Below are 22,214 nucleotides of genomic sequence, written 5' to 3' on the forward strand. Positions count from 1 at the left end.
TTGTGACACGTCAGGCACGGTCTGGGATCTTCGAGAATAAGATCTCATCTTTGCAAACTGATGCTCTGAGAAGCTGAGTAACTGGTCCAGGGGCCACAGTGATCACAGACGGGCTCCAGGGTTGTGCTCCCGGCCCTAGACTTGTGCCAACATCCTGGGGCGCCTTGAAGGAGGGCCGTGAGGTCCCCAGAAAAGGACCAGCCCATCCTTACCAGGCCATGAGCTCCGGGAACGAGCTTGAGAGTTTGTGACGCTGAGCACCAAGCAGCTGATGCCTCTCACAACCTCTGGTTTTAGTGAACCAGCTTTCGAGCTGGCTTCATCGGGCTTTTTAAGAGGAGGAAAGAGGGAGGCCCACTGAAGCAATACAACAGGAAAATGTATATTTTGTGGGAAAATGCCTCAAATCCGTATTAATGAACAAGTGACTGGCAGAGAGGAACAAGTAAGAGATTGATCTGCTTTCAAAACATCAGAAGTAGATAAAACATAAGCAGGGGATAAAGCATTTTCAAAGCATTCAGTACAAGTCTAACTGCCAGGGAGGCACTGGAGTCCGAGTGCCTCTGGCTGAGGCCCAGCTGGCACGTGGCTGGCACGCGGCCTGTGCCCCCAGGACCAGACGCGTGCTGGAGCCTGTGGGAACCAGCTCAGTGGCTGTCTGGGCACATCCCTGCCCAGCTCAGCGACATCACATGGAAAGCTTGACATTGGCCCTGGTGGAAATATTCACAGCACAAAAACTGGAAAATGCTACAAACCAGCACCCCGTCCCCCGCCCTGGGAAAGCCAGCTGGTGAACATTTCTAAAACACGACGGGCAGATGCCCCAGCAGCCTCCACTCCAGGACTCGTGGAAAAGGACCCAAACTGCAGGGAAAACACCACAGTCCCTTCCATGAGAAACCTGCCCGAAGCGGAAACCTCAGCCTTTTAGGTCCTCTCCCCGCCTCCTCTACAAAAGTGGTGCTCGGACCCCCTCTGCAAACCCCTCAGCCTGGGGCAGAACCATCCTTCTCAGCAATCGATGGCGCCCGCGTGTCACTATCTCAACACAGCAGGTGGACAAGGAGTCCCTGCACTTGGTTTCAGGAGACTGCAACATCATTTTGAGAAAACTACATTTATGATTTTTTACATTTTTTTAAAATTTTAGAAATACTTTTTAATTTATTTATTCAGAGGATAATTATTTTACAATATGTTTCTTCCATACATCAATATGCATCGGTCATAGGTATATGTGTGGTTTTTTATTATGTCATTTTAAGACCTATTCCTCTATCTCAAAAGAAGAAATTATAAAGTCCCAGGAAAATAATTTTTGAGGGGTTGGTAGAAGAGGAAAATAAAACCAAACAAGGATGGGGAGAATTACATGAAATTAATCAAAAGAAAATGAGAAAAGTTCCAGTGACTGATCCCAAACGACTCAGCATTATAGTCCTATTTATTCAGCCCCACCTTCTCCCTCTCTCCTTCTCTCCCTCAGATGCAAGGATAGCGAGAGCTGTGTGCTCTTGAGGGCTCTGAGCTGCACTAACCCTTAACCAGCTCTCGGATTCCAGAGACAGTTCTCCTGCCAAGACACAGAGGCATGGCGTTTCCTATGAGCCAAAACACATTCCATTGCTTCCTTCCACGTGAGTCTCTTGATGGAAGCATAGCAAAAATAAATAAATACACACATGAAGGCCAAAAATAGCCCTGCAAAGATTAGAAAACCCAGGGAATGCCAAATGATTATAGAGCAAGTTAGAAAATTAACTTAGGGCATGAAGAAAATGTAGGGCATGAAGCAACTTGACCTCAGCACATTTTGTGCAAGGTAGTAATGAAAGTCTGAAAGCAGGGAACTATGACAGAGGCATCAATCAGATCCCCACACCTGTCCCAATGACCAAGTAAACATCTATTTCCCGCCAATCCAGCCTAAGAGTGTGAACGATGTTGAAATGAATCGCTAGCCCTGTACTCCCAATTATTTACTATAACTTGAAGGCAACCTAGGAGAAGGGGAGGACAGAGGATGAGATGGTTGGATGGCATCACCGACTCGATGGACATGGTTTGAGTAAGCTTTGGGAGTTGGTGATGAACACGGAAGCCTGGCATGACCATGGGGTCAAAAAGAGTCGGACATGACTGAGTGACTGAACTGAACTGAAGGCAATTCACCCTCTCTTCTGTGATTTCTGGACAGCGGAGTCCTCAAAAATGATACACCAGCTCTAGAAGCCTTAGCATAGTTTCAGAAAAGAAAAAAAAAAAAGGAATGCAAATGTACTAAGTGCCAGACACTCGGGTGTTCTTGTTTCATCCTGTTGTGACCCTGTGTGATAGTGGCTGTGAGCTCCAGGCGAGGTTCGGGCCCACCAGCGGAGGGTGGGTAACTTGCCCGAATGGCAACACTCCAGCCTGCCCTCCAACTCCTAGAAACTGCCTTTAATGCCAACACCAGGCACATGCCCCCATTATCCCTGATGGATGACTTAAAATTATCCGAGTTTTCTGCTGCTCGTCTATTTCCGTACATCAGCCCTGTCACCGGAAGTGCTGAAGGATACAGTCAATTCATTTGTTTTCCACTAGGACTCCTTTCATGGTGGTTACAGCAAGTGGAGCTTCACGCACCAGGGATGGTGGGGGAGGGTGGGAGGTTTCTAAAATGGTCTTCAGCTTCAAAGAGTCACAGGATCCAGGAAAGAGCAACCACTGATGCACTGCACACTGCAATCATTTTTCAGCTGAATTACCGGAGCACAGATATGAATACAACAGCATTTCTATGTACCAACAGCACGTGAGCTAAACCCTCGCAAATGGAAATGTGACCATGTTTTGAAAAAACCCCAAACTTTTCAAAGCTATTAGAGTTTTCATTCATTCTCTTTAGTTTAAATGTTCCAAATCATTTCTTCTTTTCAGGAGGAACATGTGATCTGAGCACTCAAATATTTTTAGATTAATTAAGCACCCATAAATGTGCTTAATATAGTGCTGTTTATAATTGCAGTAAAAGAAAAATCTAGAAACCCTACAATGTTCAACAACAGGGGTATGGTTAAATATAAAGTAGGGTGGGGCTTTCCTGGTGGTCTGGTGGTTAACAATCTACCTTCCAAGGGAGGGGACAGGGGTTTCATCCCTGGTCAGGGAGGCTAAGATCCCACATGACTCAGGGCAACTAAGCCCGTGTGCCCAACTCCTGAGCCTGTGTTCTGCAACTGAGACACAGTGCAGCCAGAAAAGCAAAGTAAATGAATATCTAAAATAAATAAAGTGGGGTGTTTCCCTTCGATGCTGTACTGAAAAAGCCCTGAGAAGCTGAAGTAGGAAGACGGCACAGCAAAGGAGAACAAATTGTGTGTGTTAATCAACATTAAGTAAAGAAAGTTAGCCACGAACTTCCATTTGCGCAAAAAGTGTGCAGGGACTAAGGACAAAAGGCTACACAGTTGACCCTTCGAACCCCCAGGTTCCTTATCCTATGTGGGGCTGAAAATGCAGACACCAACTGTTCTCTGCCATTTTACACAAGCAACTTGAGCATCCTCAGACGGTGGGATCCATGAGGGTCCTGGAACTGATCCCTTGCTGATAACAAGGGATGACTGTACTGATAAACGAACATTATGGGAAGGGTGGTAAAATGTATCACTTTTTTCGTTTAAGATTTCCATCAAAAGTGAAAGTGTTAGTTGCTCAGCTGTGTCCAACTCTGTGATCCCATGGACTGTAGCCTGCCAGGCTCCTCTGTCCATGGGATTCTCCAGGCAAGAACATTGGAGTGGGTTGCCATTCCCTTCTCCAGCGGATCTTCCTGACCCAGGGATTGAAACCAGGTCTCCCATACTGCAGGCAGATTCTTTACCGTCTGAGCCTCCGGGAACCCCTAAGGTTTCCATTAAGGCTGCTGTAATATGGTCCTGGCCACAAGTAACACTGACGCTCACTGGGAAGAGAAGGAAGCGAACAGAGATGACCAGGAACGCGCGGGCTGTGCTGAGGGAGGTCGCGAAGCTGCCCCGGGGGGCTCAGCCGGGCACAAGGGCACCGCCGTTCGCCTACCTTGCTGGATGAGCGCGTCGGCCGCCAGCTCCCCAGTGCCCACGTTGCTGTACTCCTCATTGGGGTGCTTCCGGTTGTAGTGCCGCTTCAGGGAGCCCGAGATGTTGCATGAGTAATGGCAGTGGGCGCAGCGGAAAGGCTGGGGGGACAAGGAGGAGGGTTAGGGCCAGGCCAGCCCCTGTGCCATCAGCCTCTATGGGAAGGAAGAGGCCCCCCAACCCCCACCCCGCTCCTCCTCCTCGACTCCCCCATCCATGGAGCAGACACTTCCTGGAAGGCCTGCAAGGAGCAGACCATGCCTCAGGATATGCTCCAGGAAAAGACACAAACCTGGGGTGGCTGAGTCCTGCCTCTGCAGGGACACCCCCCCCCCAAGTGACTGGGCAGGAGTCCCCAGAGCAGGAGGCAACTCTGCTAAAAGAGGCTGCTTTCATATCGTTCTCTGTTGTTCACCCCAGAGTTTATATTTACTTGTTCAAGAAGAAAATCACAAAAAATTCAACATAGGAATCTATCACTTTTTTTTTTTTCAAGTGAATGCTATTCAAGTAACTCCCCTTACTATTAATTCTGACGTACTTGCCTTTCTCCGTATAAGCGAGTTCTATGAAATTATTTTTGGAACATTAGCATTTGCACAGAAATCAAAAAGAACAACCAAAAAAATGCTCTCCTGCCAGTGCTGGGTGGTCAGTGGGCACAGAGGCAAGAGGGGCAATTAAAATGAGAAATGGTCCTATGAACCTAACTTCAGGCTCAAGAGCCAATTCCATCCTTCTTAGAGCAAAGTAGATAAACTGCCTCATAAGAGTTTCAACTCCATGTATTTCCCCATGCCTGCTCCTTGGTGGAATTGCTAATGAAAAGAACTCCCAAAACGTTTGAGTAGATAGGTCAAAAAACGGGCAGGTGAGTCCAAAAGAGAACTCAAGTTTCTGAGCTACTGATTTCTCTGAAAATCTTCAATTCTTAAAGCCAGAAGGGACGCTTTCAAACACTGGCTGTGACCAAACCTCCCTCCGTGATGAGACAGCCTTCTTTCATCTCTGACGTCTGTAATCTCAGCCTTTGTTACAGGCATGGAGGTCAGCCCCCTGGCCCCCTGCACTACTGAATGGCTCCAGGGTTTAGGAGGACAAACCTTTCCATCTATTCCATTCCCTGGTACCATCATCACCTTTTACAGGAATTCAATCACTACCTAACATCTTCTTGGGACCCTCTCTCCCTAAACAATGTGGCTGAGCCACATCTGGGCTTTTCACACAGAACAATCTTGAACTTGTGGGATGTTGCCACATTTCAGCAAGGACTTCTGCTGGGATAGTCACTGCAGGGCAGGAGACGGAGGCAAAGTGGAGCATGGGCAACGCCCCATACCCACTGCTAGGCATAGGGTCTGACTGCATCATGAACAGGGCACCTCTTGGGATTCCATTTATGAAGCATATATTGTATTTACTGACATCCTGCTATGAGTCAGACCTTGTTCTCACCTGGGGACACGGTGACAAATGAGAGACTTCTGATTCCCTGAATGCACACGAGTTTTTGGACTTAGATATCAACTGCAAAGATTAAATGCTATCTAGGCAAACTAAATCACAACACTTGTTTCTTAAGTCAGATACTTGCAGATAGCAAATGACACTACATCTCAAAGGAAAGTTATTTATTGAGAGCTTTCGGGCCAGCATCCAGCTAAGAGTTATGAGGAAAATATATGCAGGCTGCAGTCCTATAGTGCATGTGAGGCAAATCGACAAAAAAAAAAGTGGATCAAAAACAAGGGAGGAAGCTGCCATCATGCCTACAACATGGTGTTACAGTGTCTTTATGAAGTAGCATAAACTACCATAATTTATGACTATTTTAGCTCGCCTTTACTGATAGCTACCATATGCCAGAGAGTTCTAAGTCTTGCATAGATTAATTCCTGCAAATCTCACAACCACCTCCTACAGTAGGTACAACTGCTATTCCCATTTCACAGATTAAAAAAAACTGAAACACAAAAGGGTTAAGGAATTTGCCCAAAGCTTCACAATCTCCCAGCCCTTCTACCACTTGTCTGCGCTGGATTTTGGGCCCCTGGTCCAGCCAGCAATGAAGAGATGGTCTGACTTCCCACCTATCGTCCCTGGGAGAGGCATGGTTTGGTTTGCATGCATTTCCTGAACATAAGGCAGCCCAAGTCTAACCAGCAACTTGGACAAACGAGGACCGCCAAGGTAAGCCGGGCGGAACACAGGCTGTTCCAGGAGGACTGCGACAAGGTGGGGCTGGGAGGGGCTGAGAAGAGGGTGGAAGGCGGCCAGGTCACAGGGGGACGCCCTGTGTTAGGAAGCTGACTCGGACAGCGTTCCTGGTGGGTATCAGGCAGGGGGTGACGCGCCAATTTCAGAGTTTTCACTCTGGAAATGAATGGAGGGCAGGTTATTTGAAAGGAACAAGACTGAGGCAAGGAACCACACATCCAGCTGCTGCCGAGATCTAGCGGCCTGAAATGAGACAGTGGAACAGAAAAACCACAACTAAAATGAAAACTCTGGATGAAATGTTTCTTAAAATGACATTAAATGTAACAACTTTAAAAGACATGGCGGGGGAGATGGGGAGCAACAGCATGAGAGACTGTATTTATAACATGTAACTCAAAAAGTGATCCCCACCCCAGATACATGAAGGATTCCAGAAAACAAACAAGAAAGCAAAACCACTCAATAGAAAAAAATGGGGAAATATTTGAACAGTATTTAAAAAAAAAAAAAGGAAAGAGAAATAAATCCAAACGGCCAGAAAAATTTATGGAAAAGGGCTCAATTCCATTAACCATCATGAACATGAAAACAAAGCCACACGGAGAGGCCGGCGTAGGCCCAGCAGGCTGGCCATCCTGCACGTCCCCCCGGACATGGGGCAGCAGAGACTCCGGGCCGGGCACCCCGCTGCTGGCATAACCCGGCACAGCCACCGTGGGAAGTGACTGGGCTTCGCCTCGTGAAGCTGAAGACGCGCCTACGGCCCCACCAAGTGCCCGCCAGGTGTGCCCACCCCGGGGGTTCTCGTGGACACCTGCACAGGCGGCACGCAGCAGCAGAGCTGGTGACAGAGACGCCACAGAGAGAGCCCCACCGTCCCCCCGCCCGGGGGGTGAACGTGCCCGCGAGCGCTGCACAGCACCGGGGAGGACGGACGGGGACTTCCTGGTGGTCTAGTGGCCAAGCACCGTGCTCCCGATGCAGGGAGCCTGGGTTTGATTCCTGGTCAGATACTGCATGCCACAGCCAAGACCCCAGTGCAGCCAAATAAATAAATAATGTTTAAAAGAAGAAAAAGGTCATAGAACCATCAGTTTAAAAAGAAAAAAACGGATGAAGGAGGATGACATGCAGTCTCATCAACATACCATTCAGTAAAGAAGCCAAGTTCAGAACAAAGAAAATAAATTCCATATGTAAATCCATATATCTAAATATGGATATATATCTACATGTGGATTTACATATATATGTGTGTGTGCTCAGGCACTTAGTTGTGTCTGACTCTGCGACCCCATGGACTGTAGCCCATCAGGCTCCTCTGTCTAGGGGATTCTCCAGGCAAGAATACTGGAGTGGGTTGCCGTGCCCTCCTCCAGGGGAGCTTCCCAACCCAGGGATCAAACCCAGGTCTCTGGCATTGCTGCTGCTGCTGCTAAGTCGCTTCAGTCGTGTCCGACTCTGTGCGACCCCATAGACGGCAGCCCACCAGGCTCCCCTGTCCCTGGGATTCTCCAGGCAAGAACACTGGAGTTGGTTGCCATTTCCTTCTCCAATGCATGAAAGTGAAAAGTGAAAGTGAAGTCGCTCAGTCGTGTCCAGCTCTTCGCGACCCCATGGACTGCAGCCCACCAGGCTCCTCCGTCCATGGGATTTTCCAGGCAAGAGTACTGGAGTGGGGTGACATTGCCTTCTCCGCTCCAGCATTGCAGGCAGATTCTTTACCATCTGAGCCACCAGGGAAGCCCTTATACATATTTAAATCCATATATATGTAAATCCATAAATAGATACATACCCATATCCAGACATATGGATAATATAAAGCTCAAAAGCATGCAATGTTGCTAAATTAGTCTGCGTAGGGATGTATACGGAAATGGTAGAACCACTAAGAAAACCAGAAAGTAATGCTCAGGTTAACAGTCACACCTTGGGTAGAGAAGGGGGTGGGCCCATGAAGGAGGTCTGAGGACAGGCAACAGTCCATCTCTGGGCAGTGGGACATAAGTATTCACATCACAATTGTTCATCACCCACACACTCGTGTGTACATCTGATATTCTGGATGTACATTCTATCTCACAACAAGAGAAGTAAAAAAGAAATAGGTGATCAAATGGGACAATATGTGACCAAAAAAACTCTCTTCACAAGGGTTTTGATGGTCACACGTAACTTAGATAAATGACTTGAATGACACAGCACCCAATGAGCAGCATTATTAATATTAATAACAGCGCAGCAGCAACGGCATTTATACCCTGACATATAAAGCAATTTTTACCTTTCTTTTCTTTTATCAGTGTGGTGGAAATTATGCTGACACTAGAACAAGGTTCTCACACATCTGCCCTTCGGCATGTCCGAAAATGTCCAAAAAGAACACTGCAGTTGGGAGCTCTCTCTAAAAGACCTGGTGACAGGTCTGGAGGAAATATGAACTATCACGGTAGCATCACCAAACCTGAATCAAGTCACAGGGTGGAGCGACGTCCTGGATTATGCAAGCGCTGCCCTGGGGCTTGGGTTGTAGGACACCTCTAAGATTTACAGCAATACATCTGCAGCAAAGAAACCCGGCGGGAAGATGAGATTTTTTGTTTTTTTTTTTCATGAATGTCTGAGGGGGACACCAATTTTCTAAAATGCAAGCCAGCAGCAAGGCAGGCTGAGGAGCATGAAGCTGGGCTGGGCTGGGGGCTCTCAGCTACTCATGCACAGACCGCAAGGCCCGTGCAGACAAGCCCCGCATTAGCAACAATCTCCCCTGGGGGATGGATTAAACAGATGATTTCTGTAGCTTTCCCTACTATGATGTATTTTCAGTTTTGCAAATGACTGTTTCCAGTTACAGAACCAATAAGATAGTGCTGTTTTCATAGGAGTATTTCCAGCCCAGAAAGTTCTGGTAAAACAAACTGCTCGCTTTGCTTCCCCAGCCTCGTTATCCCGGTCCCCCCATGGGGACCTTTCGCTGCATAGCCCCCCGTCTGCATGGCCCGTGGAGCTCCCTGCCACCTGCCGCCACCTCCAAAACTGCGGGTCAGACGGTGGGCAACACTGCCACGCCAAAGTCCACCATGCCTACGTTTCCACCAGCTTCTAAGGAGCACACCAGAAAAAGACTGCACACATTCCCTTTGACGGGAATCTCCACTGAGAACTTCCTGAAAGAAACACAATGATGAAGCGGGGCTTACTGTGCCTGCCGTGAGAAAACACCATGCTTCTAGATATTAAATCCACGCCCTGCTGAGAACAGCTCCTGCCGGGCCACATGGGGCCTCCTGACTCACGCCGTGTCTGGCTCACGGCCAGGGGTCAACAGCACTGGGTGAATTGAGAGACCCCGGGACCTTGGGAGCACGCTTGGTTACATGTGCTTTTTCTCACTTTAACCTCACTGCCCCTCGCTGCTACAAGGGAAGGAAATACTAAGGGTTCAAGGCCACGCAGGGAACCGAGGGCAGAGTGAAGAGCAGGCAGGGCCCAGCAAGGACAAGCCACTGAACTCTGTGCCCTTGTGGCTACAAGCCTTCCTAGGAGCCCAGAAGCCCGCCTCCACCTGGATGGCTTCCGTGATCAGCCTCTGTCACTGCAGTTCTATAGAATCGATTCATTTACTCATTTGCTCACTCCAGGAATGATAATTAAGTGTTGCCTCTGTGCTGAGTCTAGAACAAACACTAGAACAAAGTGCCTCACAGACGAAACAGTCTAACAAAAACAACGAACCACACCATCTGCCAGGTACCATCAGACATCATGGAAAAATTAAAGCCTGGCCCTTGGCGGATGTTCAGGATGAGGTCCTGAGCTGGGAGACTGTAATGCCTCACAAATTTTCAGAGCACGTCCCCACAGCCTGCTCCCTTTCAGCAGAGCCACATGCAGGCCTCTCACCCTGTAGCAAGAGAAACACATGCTGGCCAGGTCAATCGCTAAAGAGTATGTCTGTACCAGTCTGGGGAGTGAGTCACTCAAAAAGAAAAACATGCATATTCATGGGGAAAAGGACCAAGACTGTAAATCGTAAGAAATGTGGTTAGGCTGAGAAGGGACATTCCTAGAGAGCATTTGTATCCAGAATCCTGGCTCCCTCGCCTCCTCCTCAGCCTGAGTTCAGAGACAGATGTGAACTACACAGACGTAGAATCAACCGTAGGGACTGATACACTAACCTCCAACCCGACACACACAAAGAGCCTAAGGATGCAGAGACGGCCACAGGGGACAGACAAGGGAAAAAGGGACACAGAGGCAGAAGCAAAGAGATACACTCCAGAAAGGAAAGGACCGGCATCCCAAGGAGGGCTGGGGACAAGTGGACATCCATGGACTCACGTTCCTGACGGTCAACCCTTCAAACAGGTTTGTGCCAGAAATTCCAACGGTCCAAGGGTTGGGCTTCCCAGGTGGCACCAGTGGTAAAGAACCCAGGAGACGTAAGAGATGTGGGTTCAATACCTGGGTTGGGAAGATCCCCTGGAGGAGGGCACAGAAACCCATTCCATTATTCTTGCCTGAAGAATGCCATGGACAGAGGACTGTAGCCTGGTGAGCTACAGTCCATAGGGTTGCAAAGAGTCAGACATGACTGAAGCAACTTAGCATGCACGCACGGCAGTGGTTAAGACTCTGTGCTTCCACTGCAGGAGGGTTCAATCCCTGGTGGGGGAACTAGATCCCATATGCTACATGGTGTGGCCAAAAAAATTTTTTTCATAAAAAAAAAAAAAAAGGTTTGTGCCAAAGCCTTTGAAGGGATGCTGCCGATGTGAACGAGAGCACCACCTCCTTCTCCTTGTCCCGCCAGCCACACGTGCTCTGCTACCTGAGCCCTCAGTCAAAGCCGCCCATCCATGCAGAAGAGAAGAGAGCTGTGATTTTTCTTCTTTTCCTTTTTTTTTGGCCGTGTCTTTTGAGGATTGTAAGCCTGAGAGCACAAGGTTGGGACTGCACTGACCTGGGCCAACCTCAACCGGGAAACAAAACCAAGCCTGGGACCAGGGACCCAGAGGGAAAAAAGCCAGGTCTTCACACTATTCACCAAGCACAAAGCAGGCCAGAGACAAATTAAACAATTTAAAAGAATAAATGTTTTAAAGCCATGGGGTACCACAAGGTCCAAAATGGCTTTACATTAGGCAATTATCTCATCACGATAAATAACAGTAAATCAATCCACACTAATTGCTTTCCATGCAAGAGCTCAGAAGACTCTTCAGTGTTCTCCAGTTATTGATTTTTTTTGGTAATCACTTATGCTGTCAAAATGCAATATTTCCCGAGAATATACTGCATACTATTAGACAGACAGGATTTTAATTTAACATAAAACAATCCAATTTCCCTTTTTTTATCCCCCAAAGTGTTTTAAAAAATCTAAAATACAAGGAAGCTGAAGATGGTGTAACAGGTTTTGAGCAGAGATGTTTCAGTTCAAAATAAATAAATGGCCCCCTCTGACCCCATGCTTCCCACCATGACCCTTCCTCCTACACACACACACACACACACACACCTAAAGGAAAAAAGGGAAACAATCGCAGATTCTTCACTTTTGTGGAAATTAAGAACTGAAAAGCAAAATAAACACTACTAACAACAGCCCTCCACTTGACTTCTTACTCTCTTTGCACCACTGAACTTGGGAAATGCTACAGTTGCTAGGTTTATACTCAGTCAGCATTTTATATAAAGATTTTGCTTGAGTTTTGATGGCTAAACATCTAACTGCAGGCTTACACAATCAAAGCAGTGAGGGAGGGGTAAGGGGGTCAAAATGTCCTTCCACTTGGCTTGAGGGTAAGAAAGTGGAGGGTGGTAGATGAGGGTAGCTTTGTCTATGAAGAGCTACAGTTCCACATCCCAGCTCCACAACTCAACAACTGTGTTATTTCTGAGTACATTACTTAACTGGGCTCTGGGCCTGTTTCCTCATCTCTAAAATGGGAAGATTAATACCTACATCATAGTGTCCTTGAAGACAAAATAAGGTAAATACTGACACACCTGTTGTAACGCCCAGCAGATGGTTATTATAAAAGGGATCAGTCCATCTGTCTTTTTTATTCTGACACAAGATACTTAAACATTCAACACTGTGGTAGAAGCTTATTTTTTTTATATTTATTTATTTGGCGGCACCGCACCCTAGTTGTAGCATGCGGAATCTAGTTTCCCGACCAGGGGTCGAACCCAGGTCCCCTCCTTTGGGAGCAAGGAATGTTAGCCACAGGACCACCACTTCCCCGTGGCCGAAGTTTCTGACGGAAGCACGAAACCATCTCCTGGGTGACAGAAGCCATAGCAGAAATAAAGCCACGATGCTTGCTACAAGCAGCACCAGGTGACTCAGCATGCTGGGGGATCAGAGGATCTCAGACTGAGGACTACCTTGAATTGTTCACGAAAGTGTGGTTCTCAACACTCTGCTTCTTTGAGATCATTTCTGTACTTCCACTCCCTTGTTTACTAAGTTTAGACTGGAAGCTAGGAGTGATTTAGTTACACAACCGCATCCCAGCTGACTTCATCCAAACACCCCCTCCGCTCAGTTCAGCATTTAAGCCCCTTACCCATCCTATGAGCTCAGCTGGCTGGCATCTTCTATATGCATACCTTGACTCAGCCTCCTATGGACACACTGTGAATGAATGCCTCTGGGACCAAGTTCATTGTCAGAAATACAACAAGTGATTATACTAATTCCCTTTGATTTGTGGACATTGGTCAACTATAACTTTTCGGTTACTATAGGTTTCAACTGCTATAGGTTTTACATGATAACATAATACTCTATTAACTCAATTACAATATAGCTTTGAAAAAATGACAGAGTTGGAATAGTTGGCTGCTCTTCTGGGTTCCCACAGAGCTTAGCACATAACTGTCTGGCAGCAGATAATGTACTTGCTTTTTACACACAGATGGCTCTCCCCAAACCCGTGAGCCTGGAGTCAGACACAGGCCTGGCTTCACCCCAACACCGCCTGCCCTGGCACACGCTGGGTGCACAGAAAAGGCAGCAAGCACTCCTGGGCTGACGCAGGACAGGGGAAGGAAGCCCACCACCACCCTCATCAGGGGCACGGAGCCTTCAGCAGGCGCACTGCATGCTCTCCTGAGGCTGGGCAGAGACGGGAAAGAGCTCCCAGCGAACAGAACGCCAAAGAGATGCAGGACCTTCCCAGCAACCATGCACCAACCAAGGGCCACGCTCGCGGTCACAGCTCTGAAAGGACAGCGTCGGGCCTGCTATCCTCTGTGTGGTTCCCACTGCGATGGCCTGATGCAGAGAGGGATCTACTTCTCCATGGCCATCAGTCTCTGCTGTTCTTCCACACGTAACATCAAGTATCCAAGTAAACATTATGAGATGTACAGAGAAGAAACTGTAACTCAATTCAAGGAAAAAAGTCAACAGAAACCTAGGCAGAGATTGCTCAGATATTGAAATTACTAGACAGAAATATTTAAATAACGATGATAAAAATGTTCAAGACTCTGATGGAAAACATGTGTGAACAAATGATACGTACATTTTAGCAGAGGAAAAAGAACTAAATGTAAATGCTATAAATCAAAGAAACCCGGAAATGAATAATTCATTTTAACATCTAAACAACAGAACTGACATATCAGAGAAAGAATAAGTAAACTTAAAGATTAATACAAATCACATAAACTGAAACACAAAGATAAAGAAGAATTAGAGAGAGAAAGAAAGAAATCATCTGAATGCTGTGAGATATCAAACAGGTCAATACAGGAGGTATTACAGTCCTATGGGGAAAAAAGAGAAGACAAATGAGGCAGAAGCAGTGTTTAAAAAGATCACGGCTGAGAAAGGGCAAAACCTCACACATGACATCAACAGATTTAAAATGTCAGGAAGGTAAACACTAGGAAACCACACCTAAGCGTAATTAATGACATTAATACAATGAGAAAACAAAGAGAAAAAAAAATCTTAAATTAGTCAGAGAGGAAAAAGCCATTACATATAAGAGGAAATGATAAGGCTCAAAAATAATGAAGGACAAAATGTAATGGAACAATATCTTTAGAGTGATGTCCCCCTAGAAATCTACAGTCATCAACATAGTCCTCCAGAAATGAAGACAAAGAATTTCCAAACAGATACAAGCTAAAATAATTAAACTTCAGCAAACCAGCATATAACAAATGCTAAAAAAAACTGAAAGAGAATTTATCACATGGAAGCTAGGCTTGCAGGAAAAAATAAAAGACACCAGAAAGGCTAAGTATGTAAATAAACGAAAAAGAAATTTTTAAGATTATTTTTCATATGTATTTTTAAATGCTCTTTAAAGAAAAAAATAATACTGTATTGAGGAGTTTAGAACACAAAGAGAAATGATACATATGACAGTAAGAACCCAAAGGGTAGGAGGGAGTAATACAAATTATGATTCATAGTTTTTCCATTGTTTATGAAATAGCATATCTACAGTTAGTTAGAAAGTGTTAGAATACATATGCATAGTGTAATGTCTACAGCAGTGACTAAAAAAGAAAAAAACAACAAAAACTAAATTAAAAAAAAAGTATATCTAAAAAGTAAACAAATCCTAGTTGAGGAATATGCTATAAAATACCTCATCAGTACCCCAAGGGCTTCCCTGGTAACTCAACTGTTAAAGAATCTGCCTGCAATGCAGGAGACCCCAGTTCAATTCCTGGGTTGGGAAGATCTGCTGGAGAAGGGACAGGCTACCCACTCCAGTATTCTTGGGCTTCCCTTGTGGCTCAGCTGGTAAAGAATCTGCCTGCAATGCAAGAGACCTGGGTTCGATCTCCGAGTGGGGAAGATTCCCTGGAAAAGGGAAAGGCTACCCACTCCAATATTCTGGCCTGGAGAATTCCATGGACTGTATAGTCCATGGGGTCGCACAGAACTGGACACGACTGAGTACTATTCACTGCTGCTGCTGCTGCTAAGTCACTTCAGTCATGTCTGACTCTGTGTGACCCCATAGATGGCAGCCCACCAGGCTCCCCCGTCCCTGGGATTCTCCAGGCAAGAATACTGGAGTGGATTGCCATTTCCTTCTCCAATGCATGAAAGTGAAAAATGAAAGTGAAGTCGCTCAGTCATGTCCAACTCTTAGCGACCCAATGGACTGCAGCCTACCAGGCTCCTCTGTCCCTGGGATATTTCAGGCAAGAGTATTGGAGTGGGGTGCCATTGACTTCTCTGGTACACTCTTCAAAACTGCCAAGGCCATCAAAAAACTGGGGAAAGTCTGAGACATTGTCCCATCCAAAAGCAGCCTAGACATCATGACTAAACATAATATAGTATCCTAATAGGCTCCTGGAACAGAAAAAGGACATCAGGTAGAATCTAGGGAAATCTGAATAAAATATGGACTTCAGCTAATAATGACATGCAGCGAATATGATATATAAACGTCAGATGCTAACAACAGGAGAAACTGGGTACGTGGAATATGGAAACTCCCCGTATTACTATAATGATTTTTCTATAATTCTACATTTGTCCTAAAAAGTTTACCTGAAAAAGAAAATTTCTACTCTCAGAGGAAAAAGTCAATAGACAAGATAAAATGGAATACTGGAAAAACACCTAATTCACCCGAAAGAAGCCAGAAGAGAAGACGAGAAGATCAAAGAATGGACATGACGGAGAAAATCAACGTTAACTTCCCAAAGAGTCATGTCAAAAATTACATTAAATGCAAATGGACTGAGTACTACAATTAAAGAGCAGTGATTGCCAGACGGGGTGTGTACAGGCATGCGGACACACATACGGGCACTAACAAGACCCAGCTCTATGCCATGCACAGGAACACACTTTATACGAAAACCCAGACAGGACCTTCCCTTCACAGTTCGAAACCCAGCACAGCGGCTGGCAGCTTGGACTCGTGGAGTCCCTGCGTCAGAAGCACACGGGGCTGGGATGGAGTCGAGGACGCTGGGCTGGCCTCCAGGCTTACTGAAAGAGAAGAGCTAGTCTGACGGGAAAGGTGGCCGAGGCCAGAGCTGCCCCACCCCGAATCCTGTTCTAAGAGAACAAGTCTGAGATCCTCCCAGCACCTCCTCCCTCAGGCTGGCCTGCACAGGGCTTGTGGCCCGAGTCTGCCCCAAGCTCCGGGGGCACTTTTCTTCTAATCTGCTCCCTCACATCAACCCCTCCTTCTTAAAGCAGCCCTTGAAATAATGGTATCATTGTTCGTTCGCAATTTCCAAATGAGGAGACTGTGGCCCAAAAGGGTGAAAGATCAGAATCCCAGAAGATAGCCTAGTTAGTATTCAGTGGCATCCAGATTTTGATCCTCGTCTGCCTAAACAATAACATAAACAAGGCCAAAAACAACAACAAAAGTAAAATAACACCAATGTCTTAAAATTACATAAAAGGAAAACAACACCTGGAAAAGATTTAGAATGAGTGATTTGCAAGCATAAGCTGAAACTATGATCAGACTAAAATTATTTCAAAATGCTTTTAAATTAAATAAAGTCACTCTTTACTATTAAAGTGCAGGGAGACTGGCGTGGTATCCACCAGCCCTACAACTGAGGACGTTTCTATCAGCAGAGTCACGGGTTCATCTAAGCCTAACGGACAAAACTCCACAAGTGAGTCTGCCTGTTGATCATGCGGCTTACAGCACAGTGGGTAGCTTGTTTATGTGTAAGCAGCAGAGAGCTTCCGGGACGCGAGAACAAGTCTGTGTCTATTTAGAGACTCCTTGCTCGTCACTGGTTCCTCCCATCTGAGCATCTTCCCTGGCATCTCTTTAAGGGTAGGTGTCAGCTCCACCCTAGGGAACGCACTTTATTTACAGCTGCAAGAAGCACATACAGCACCTTCACTGTTTGTGAATCCTCAGTGGTTTGGCCGGCTTCGCCCAGTGTTTCACAGTCTGTGGAATTTAGGGTGATGTGGAAATACTTTGGGGATGATGTCCACTATCAGGCTACTTAAAACAGCAAGAACTGGGAATGACCAAACTGTGCAGTTACGAGGGGAATGTTTAATTAAAACTATGAGTCTCATCCTTATGCAACCATTAAAAGTAGTTAATAAATGAATTTTCAGTAATGACAAAAGGCCTATGAAATGAGAATTTTTTTTTAAAAAAAGGGCAATACCGGATTGGTGGTACAGTGGTTAGGAATCTACCTGCCAATAAAGGGAACAGGGGTTTGATCTCTGATCCTCCATTAAGATTGTACATCCCGCAGGGCAGCTAAGCCCGTGTGCCACAAATATGCAGCCCAAGCTACAGAGCCTGTGCTCTGCAATGAGAGAAGCTACCCCAGTGAGACGCTCGCATACCACGACTAGAGAAAGCCCACGAAGAACCAACAACCAAAAATAGAAAAAAAAGTTTTTAATTAAAAAGGCAAGGCAATATGTATGATGCCTAAAGCATGTAGGTGCCCCAGTCTAGACTCTAGCCGTTGAGACTACTCTAACTCAGGAGTGGGGTATTCTTAGCAAACCATCTGGCCACTCATCTAAGCCACATTCTCCAACAGAGCTTTATCACTGATAAAGCTGACATGTTAATCCCCACCAAAAAAATAAAATGCTCATTTACAGTGTGACCTCAATCGTGTCTAAAAATATTACCAAAGATTCCTCCAGGGAAAAGGATCAGAAAGCATTTTCCAAATCTTATTTAGTGAACACATTTTAACTTCATTCTTAAAAAATATATAAACTATATCATGTAATTTTAAAAGGTGATACAGGAGTCTGCCCTTATTACCATGTTTCCTGACACAAATTATATATTGAAAATCACACATCCAGGTCTAGAGAGGTAAACTGGTTTCCTCTAGCAAGCCTACTGCAACGGATGAGCAATGCTGCCCCAAGACTGGAAGTCTCATTTTGGGGTGGGAAAACACCGAGGCTTGACTGCTTCATCATACTTACTGAGGGTAGGAAAAGGGAACGCGGGAGATGCATACTATGTTTTATTAGCATGCATGAAAATTTTCTACCACAGGGTAGACGTGAGAGGAAGGAAAAAGAGGAGGGGAATTCAGGGGAAGAAAAACACCCTCCCTGAAGATGACTGCTTTTAAGGCAGGAGACCCAGGTTCCACCCTGGGTTGGGTAGATCCTCTGGAGAAGCGAATGGCTACCCACTCCAGTGTTCTTGCCTGGAGAATGCCATGGACAGAGGAGCCTGGCAAGCTACGGTCCATGGGGTCCCAAAGAGTCGGACATGACTGAGTGACTAAGCACAAAGATGACCATGTCCTAATCTCCGGAACCCTATGTATAAGGCAAAAAGGAATTAAGACTCCAGGTAGAACTAAGGTTACTGATCCTCTGAATTTAAGATAATACTGTCCTGGGTTATCTAAGTGCGTGCACTGCAGTCACAAGGGCCCACACGAGCTGGAAGAGTGGGGCAGAAGAGAATCGGAGGAGGAGAAGGATGAGGATGGCCACTGGCTTTGAAGACAGACGAAGGGGCCACGAGCCTTCGGACAGACTGCAGGAGCCAGAGAGCAAGGAAGGAAGAGCACATCACATCGACGCCGGCCCAGTGTGGCCCATGCTGGAATTCTGAACCACGGAGACCCTAAGAGAATGAACTTGTGCTGTTTAAGTTACGAAGATGGAAGTAATTTGTAACAACATAATGGAAAACTAATGGACCGAAAGGAAAGGAAAAGGACAATTACTGTTGGGATGAGGGCGGCCAGCAGGCATCAGCGTCATTTTGCCTCGCTGGCCCTAGGCAATTGAGAAGCATGGTTTACATACGTGTGTTCAAGAGCACCCAGACCTGAAGGAAGGGAGGAGCCCAGGACTGACTCACTGGTTCTCACTCAGACTGAACCTCATCCCCAGCAGGGGCACCGCTCAGCCAGGGGTTACGCCTACATCCACAGGGAGCCCACGAGAAACCGGCCATGACTTGGGGTCCAGCTTAGTGGGGCTCCCAAAGCCCCCCAGGGCAGCTGTGTGATGGAGACCACACACGCCTGCAATTAAACCACCCCCAAATGCACTTCTTCTGCACACAAACCAGAGACGTAAAGCTCTGAGGAGCAAATCCACAAGGATTTCGGGGCAGAAAGCCTTCCAGCCAAGTCTGGTTAGGAAGGGAAGATGCTCCACGCTGAGACCGAGGAACGGATTAGCAGTCTAGTTCCGACTCAGGAACAGCAAGGACAGAAGTCAGCCTCCCCAGGTCTACATCTCTCATCTGTGAAGTGAAAGTTGACCTGACATTCATCCTCTAGTCGTGTCACTGCACCAGTCTAGGGAAATCCGGAGTCCCTTCTCAAAGAAACACGTCTAAGAGATGCAGAATGGACATAAAGCCCTGAACTTTCACTACGTACAATATACACAAACACAGAACATCCCGACTGAGACGTTTCACACCTCCACTGGGTGACACGCGGGTCCCACCTAAGAAACCTGTGTTCAGTGCAGATGTTAAAGCAGCTACAGAATCGACAGGCAGAGCAGCCTCAGATGCCCCAGCTGGCCCCTCTCTGCCAATGCCCAGGGGCTGAGATCTGGTGAGGGACGCCCAGGCCTGGGACCCCAGAGGCCAAGCCCCAGTTCCAGCTCCCTCACCTCCTGGACAGTTAAATCACCAGAGCCCTCATCTCACCCCAAGCCACTCGGCTTCTTAACGACAAGAGGAGGGATCATGGGCTTCCTGTGACTTCACCCCAAGGCTGTTCTGAGCATCAGATGAGCTTGTCGACGGGGAGCATCACCTCGGAAGGGGTGATGACACAGGCTGGCCACGATTACAACAGCGACTGAAATCTGTGGATCTGGGTGTTGAGTCAACACTTGTGGGGGTCATTTGTCTGAGATGCAGGCTGTTCAGGTGTCAAAACCGGGCAATGACGTCTACTGTGTGGAATCAGAGTGAGGTAGATAAAGTTCCTGGCACGACACGGGCACACAGAATATGCTCAGTAAATGCAACCTCCAAGTGTGGTCGCCCACGGTCCCTTCCACATTCTACCGGGACTTAGTGGTGGACATGATTTCAAGAAACATCTCAGAGCATCGTGTTCCCGTCTCCACATGTGCACGCCAGTAATAGCAGCACTGGTTTTAAGGGTCAAGTTGCCGAGTGCTGAGCAGTACTTTTTATGAAACAAATTCACGGGACCGGAGCTCCTGCTGCCAGTACCCACCATAAGCCACGGTCCAGGGGAGTTACCATCCACATAGAAGAAACATCAGCTGGAGGCACTGAGAGAATAGCAGAGATCAGGAGAGCCAGGGCCTTCAGAGCCCCTGCTGCACGCTGCCGCCGCGCCTCCAACTCTCTCACCAGTGCCAGCCAGCCCAGCATCATCACACCTGCCACGTCGGGGCAATCCAGCATCTGACAGTGCACACACTCATCCTTAAACAAATACTCTTTGCTCTAAATCATGACAGGTTTTCCTAAGACACTCACATTTTAAAATCTATTTATTTATTTTAAATGGAGGATAATTACAATATTGTGACGGTCCCTCCAGGCTGTCACAGAGCACCGGCTCTGGATGCCCTGCATCCCGTCAGACATCAAACTCACACTAGCTATCTACTTTACATATGGAAACGTATATGTTTCGATGCTATTCTCTCAAAATCATCCCACCCTCTCCTAATCCCACCGAGTCCAAAAGCCTATTGTACACACCTTACTACAGCAAGAGCGCGCCTTTTCTCTGGTCTGCATCCTCCTAACACTCCTCCTGGACTTGGCTCCCAGAGTACAGAGAAGTGCTATGCTTGCACAAGGAGCGGGCCTGTAGTCACGTGACCGGCCCCACGTGCACTGGCTCAGCCCGGAGGGGCGGGGAAGGGGGCTCTCCCGTCCTTATTTTGAGAAGCGGCGCACTTCCGACCTGGAGGTCCGCTCCGCCGGCCGGGCGCCCTTACCTTGAAGGAGGCGTGCTGCTCCATGTGCCGTAGCAGCTGCGGCTTCTGGGCGGCCGTGTAGTCACACACCGTGCACTTGAACTGCTTCCCTGAAGAGAAGCAGAAGGAGGTGAGCGGGGTCAGGCTGCAGCCCCTGCATGTGCCTGCGGCGGGAATGAAGGCCCTGGGACACCCCGCGCCATCGGCGGGTGGGGGGCCCAGGACCTCAGGGGAACCAGCAGGGAAGTAGGAGGCAGCAGCCTCGGCCTCGGCCGGCAGAGAATCGGGGGTCAGATGCCAGGGGCCTCAGGGTCTCCCTAGGAGCCGGGACGCCACCCGGAGAGCCAGGAGGAGCTGCAGAATGCCCTTCAGCCAAAGAAGAGATCTGTGTTTGGGAATTCCCAGCTCCAGCAGGGAGCTTCTCATGTGGCTCAGTGGTAAAGAATCTGCCTGCTCACGCAACAGATGTGGGATTGATCGCTGGGTCAGGCAGATCCCCTGGAGAAGGAAACGGTAACCCACTCCAGTATTCTTGCTGGGAAAATTCCATGGACAGGGGAGCCTGGCGGGCTACAGCCCATAGGGGTCACAAAAAGTCAGACACAACTGAGCGACTGAGCAACAACCCCAGTAGGTGCGTAAAAGGCAGATTTGAGGGGGTGCTAGAGAGAAAACGACAGAGAAATGTGAAATACTGGCCTTGTGAGAGGATTTATGTTTCAGCAATTTGTAAACATTCAGCAACGTGATAAACAAGCCCACGTGTTAAATCGACAGATACATGCGGCACGCTACATTTTTTACCCCCCGATGAGGAAAAATAAAACAACTTACAAAAACAGCAACGTGCAACCAGATATAAAGCTGACCTACTTCTCAAGGCAGCATCGCTCGTCATGAACTCCTAGTGGCCGCTGAGCTTTCCTCGGGGACAAGGACCACGGTCACCGCATGTGGCCCTTTCTGGG

At 47.3% G+C, this 22,214-nt stretch overlaps 1 protein-coding gene across 5 annotated transcripts in view; it reads right to left on the reverse strand.

The window, feature by feature from the left end:
• Positions 1–22,214, reverse strand: part of ZFAT (zinc finger and AT-hook domain containing) — a 144,499-nt gene that overhangs the window by 32,320 nt on the left and 89,965 nt on the right. For 4 of the 5 annotated variants that reach the window (XM_065902975.1, XM_065902976.1, XM_065902973.1 and 1 more), the window contains 2 exons: positions 21,268–21,356; positions 4,072–4,210 (listed from right to left, as the gene is read on the reverse strand). In XM_065902975.1, the coding sequence (XP_065759047.1) occupies positions 4,072–4,210; positions 21,268–21,356 (228 nt within the window). The remainder of the gene's footprint in view (positions 1–4,071; positions 4,211–21,267; positions 21,357–22,214) is intronic. The other variant, XR_010658660.1, reaches the window with a different exon arrangement.

Source organism: Muntiacus reevesi, chromosome 12 (genome assembly GCF_963930625.1).
Source record: "Muntiacus reevesi chromosome 12, mMunRee1.1, whole genome shotgun sequence".
Taxonomy (NCBI): domain Eukaryota; kingdom Metazoa; phylum Chordata; class Mammalia; order Artiodactyla; family Cervidae; genus Muntiacus; species Muntiacus reevesi.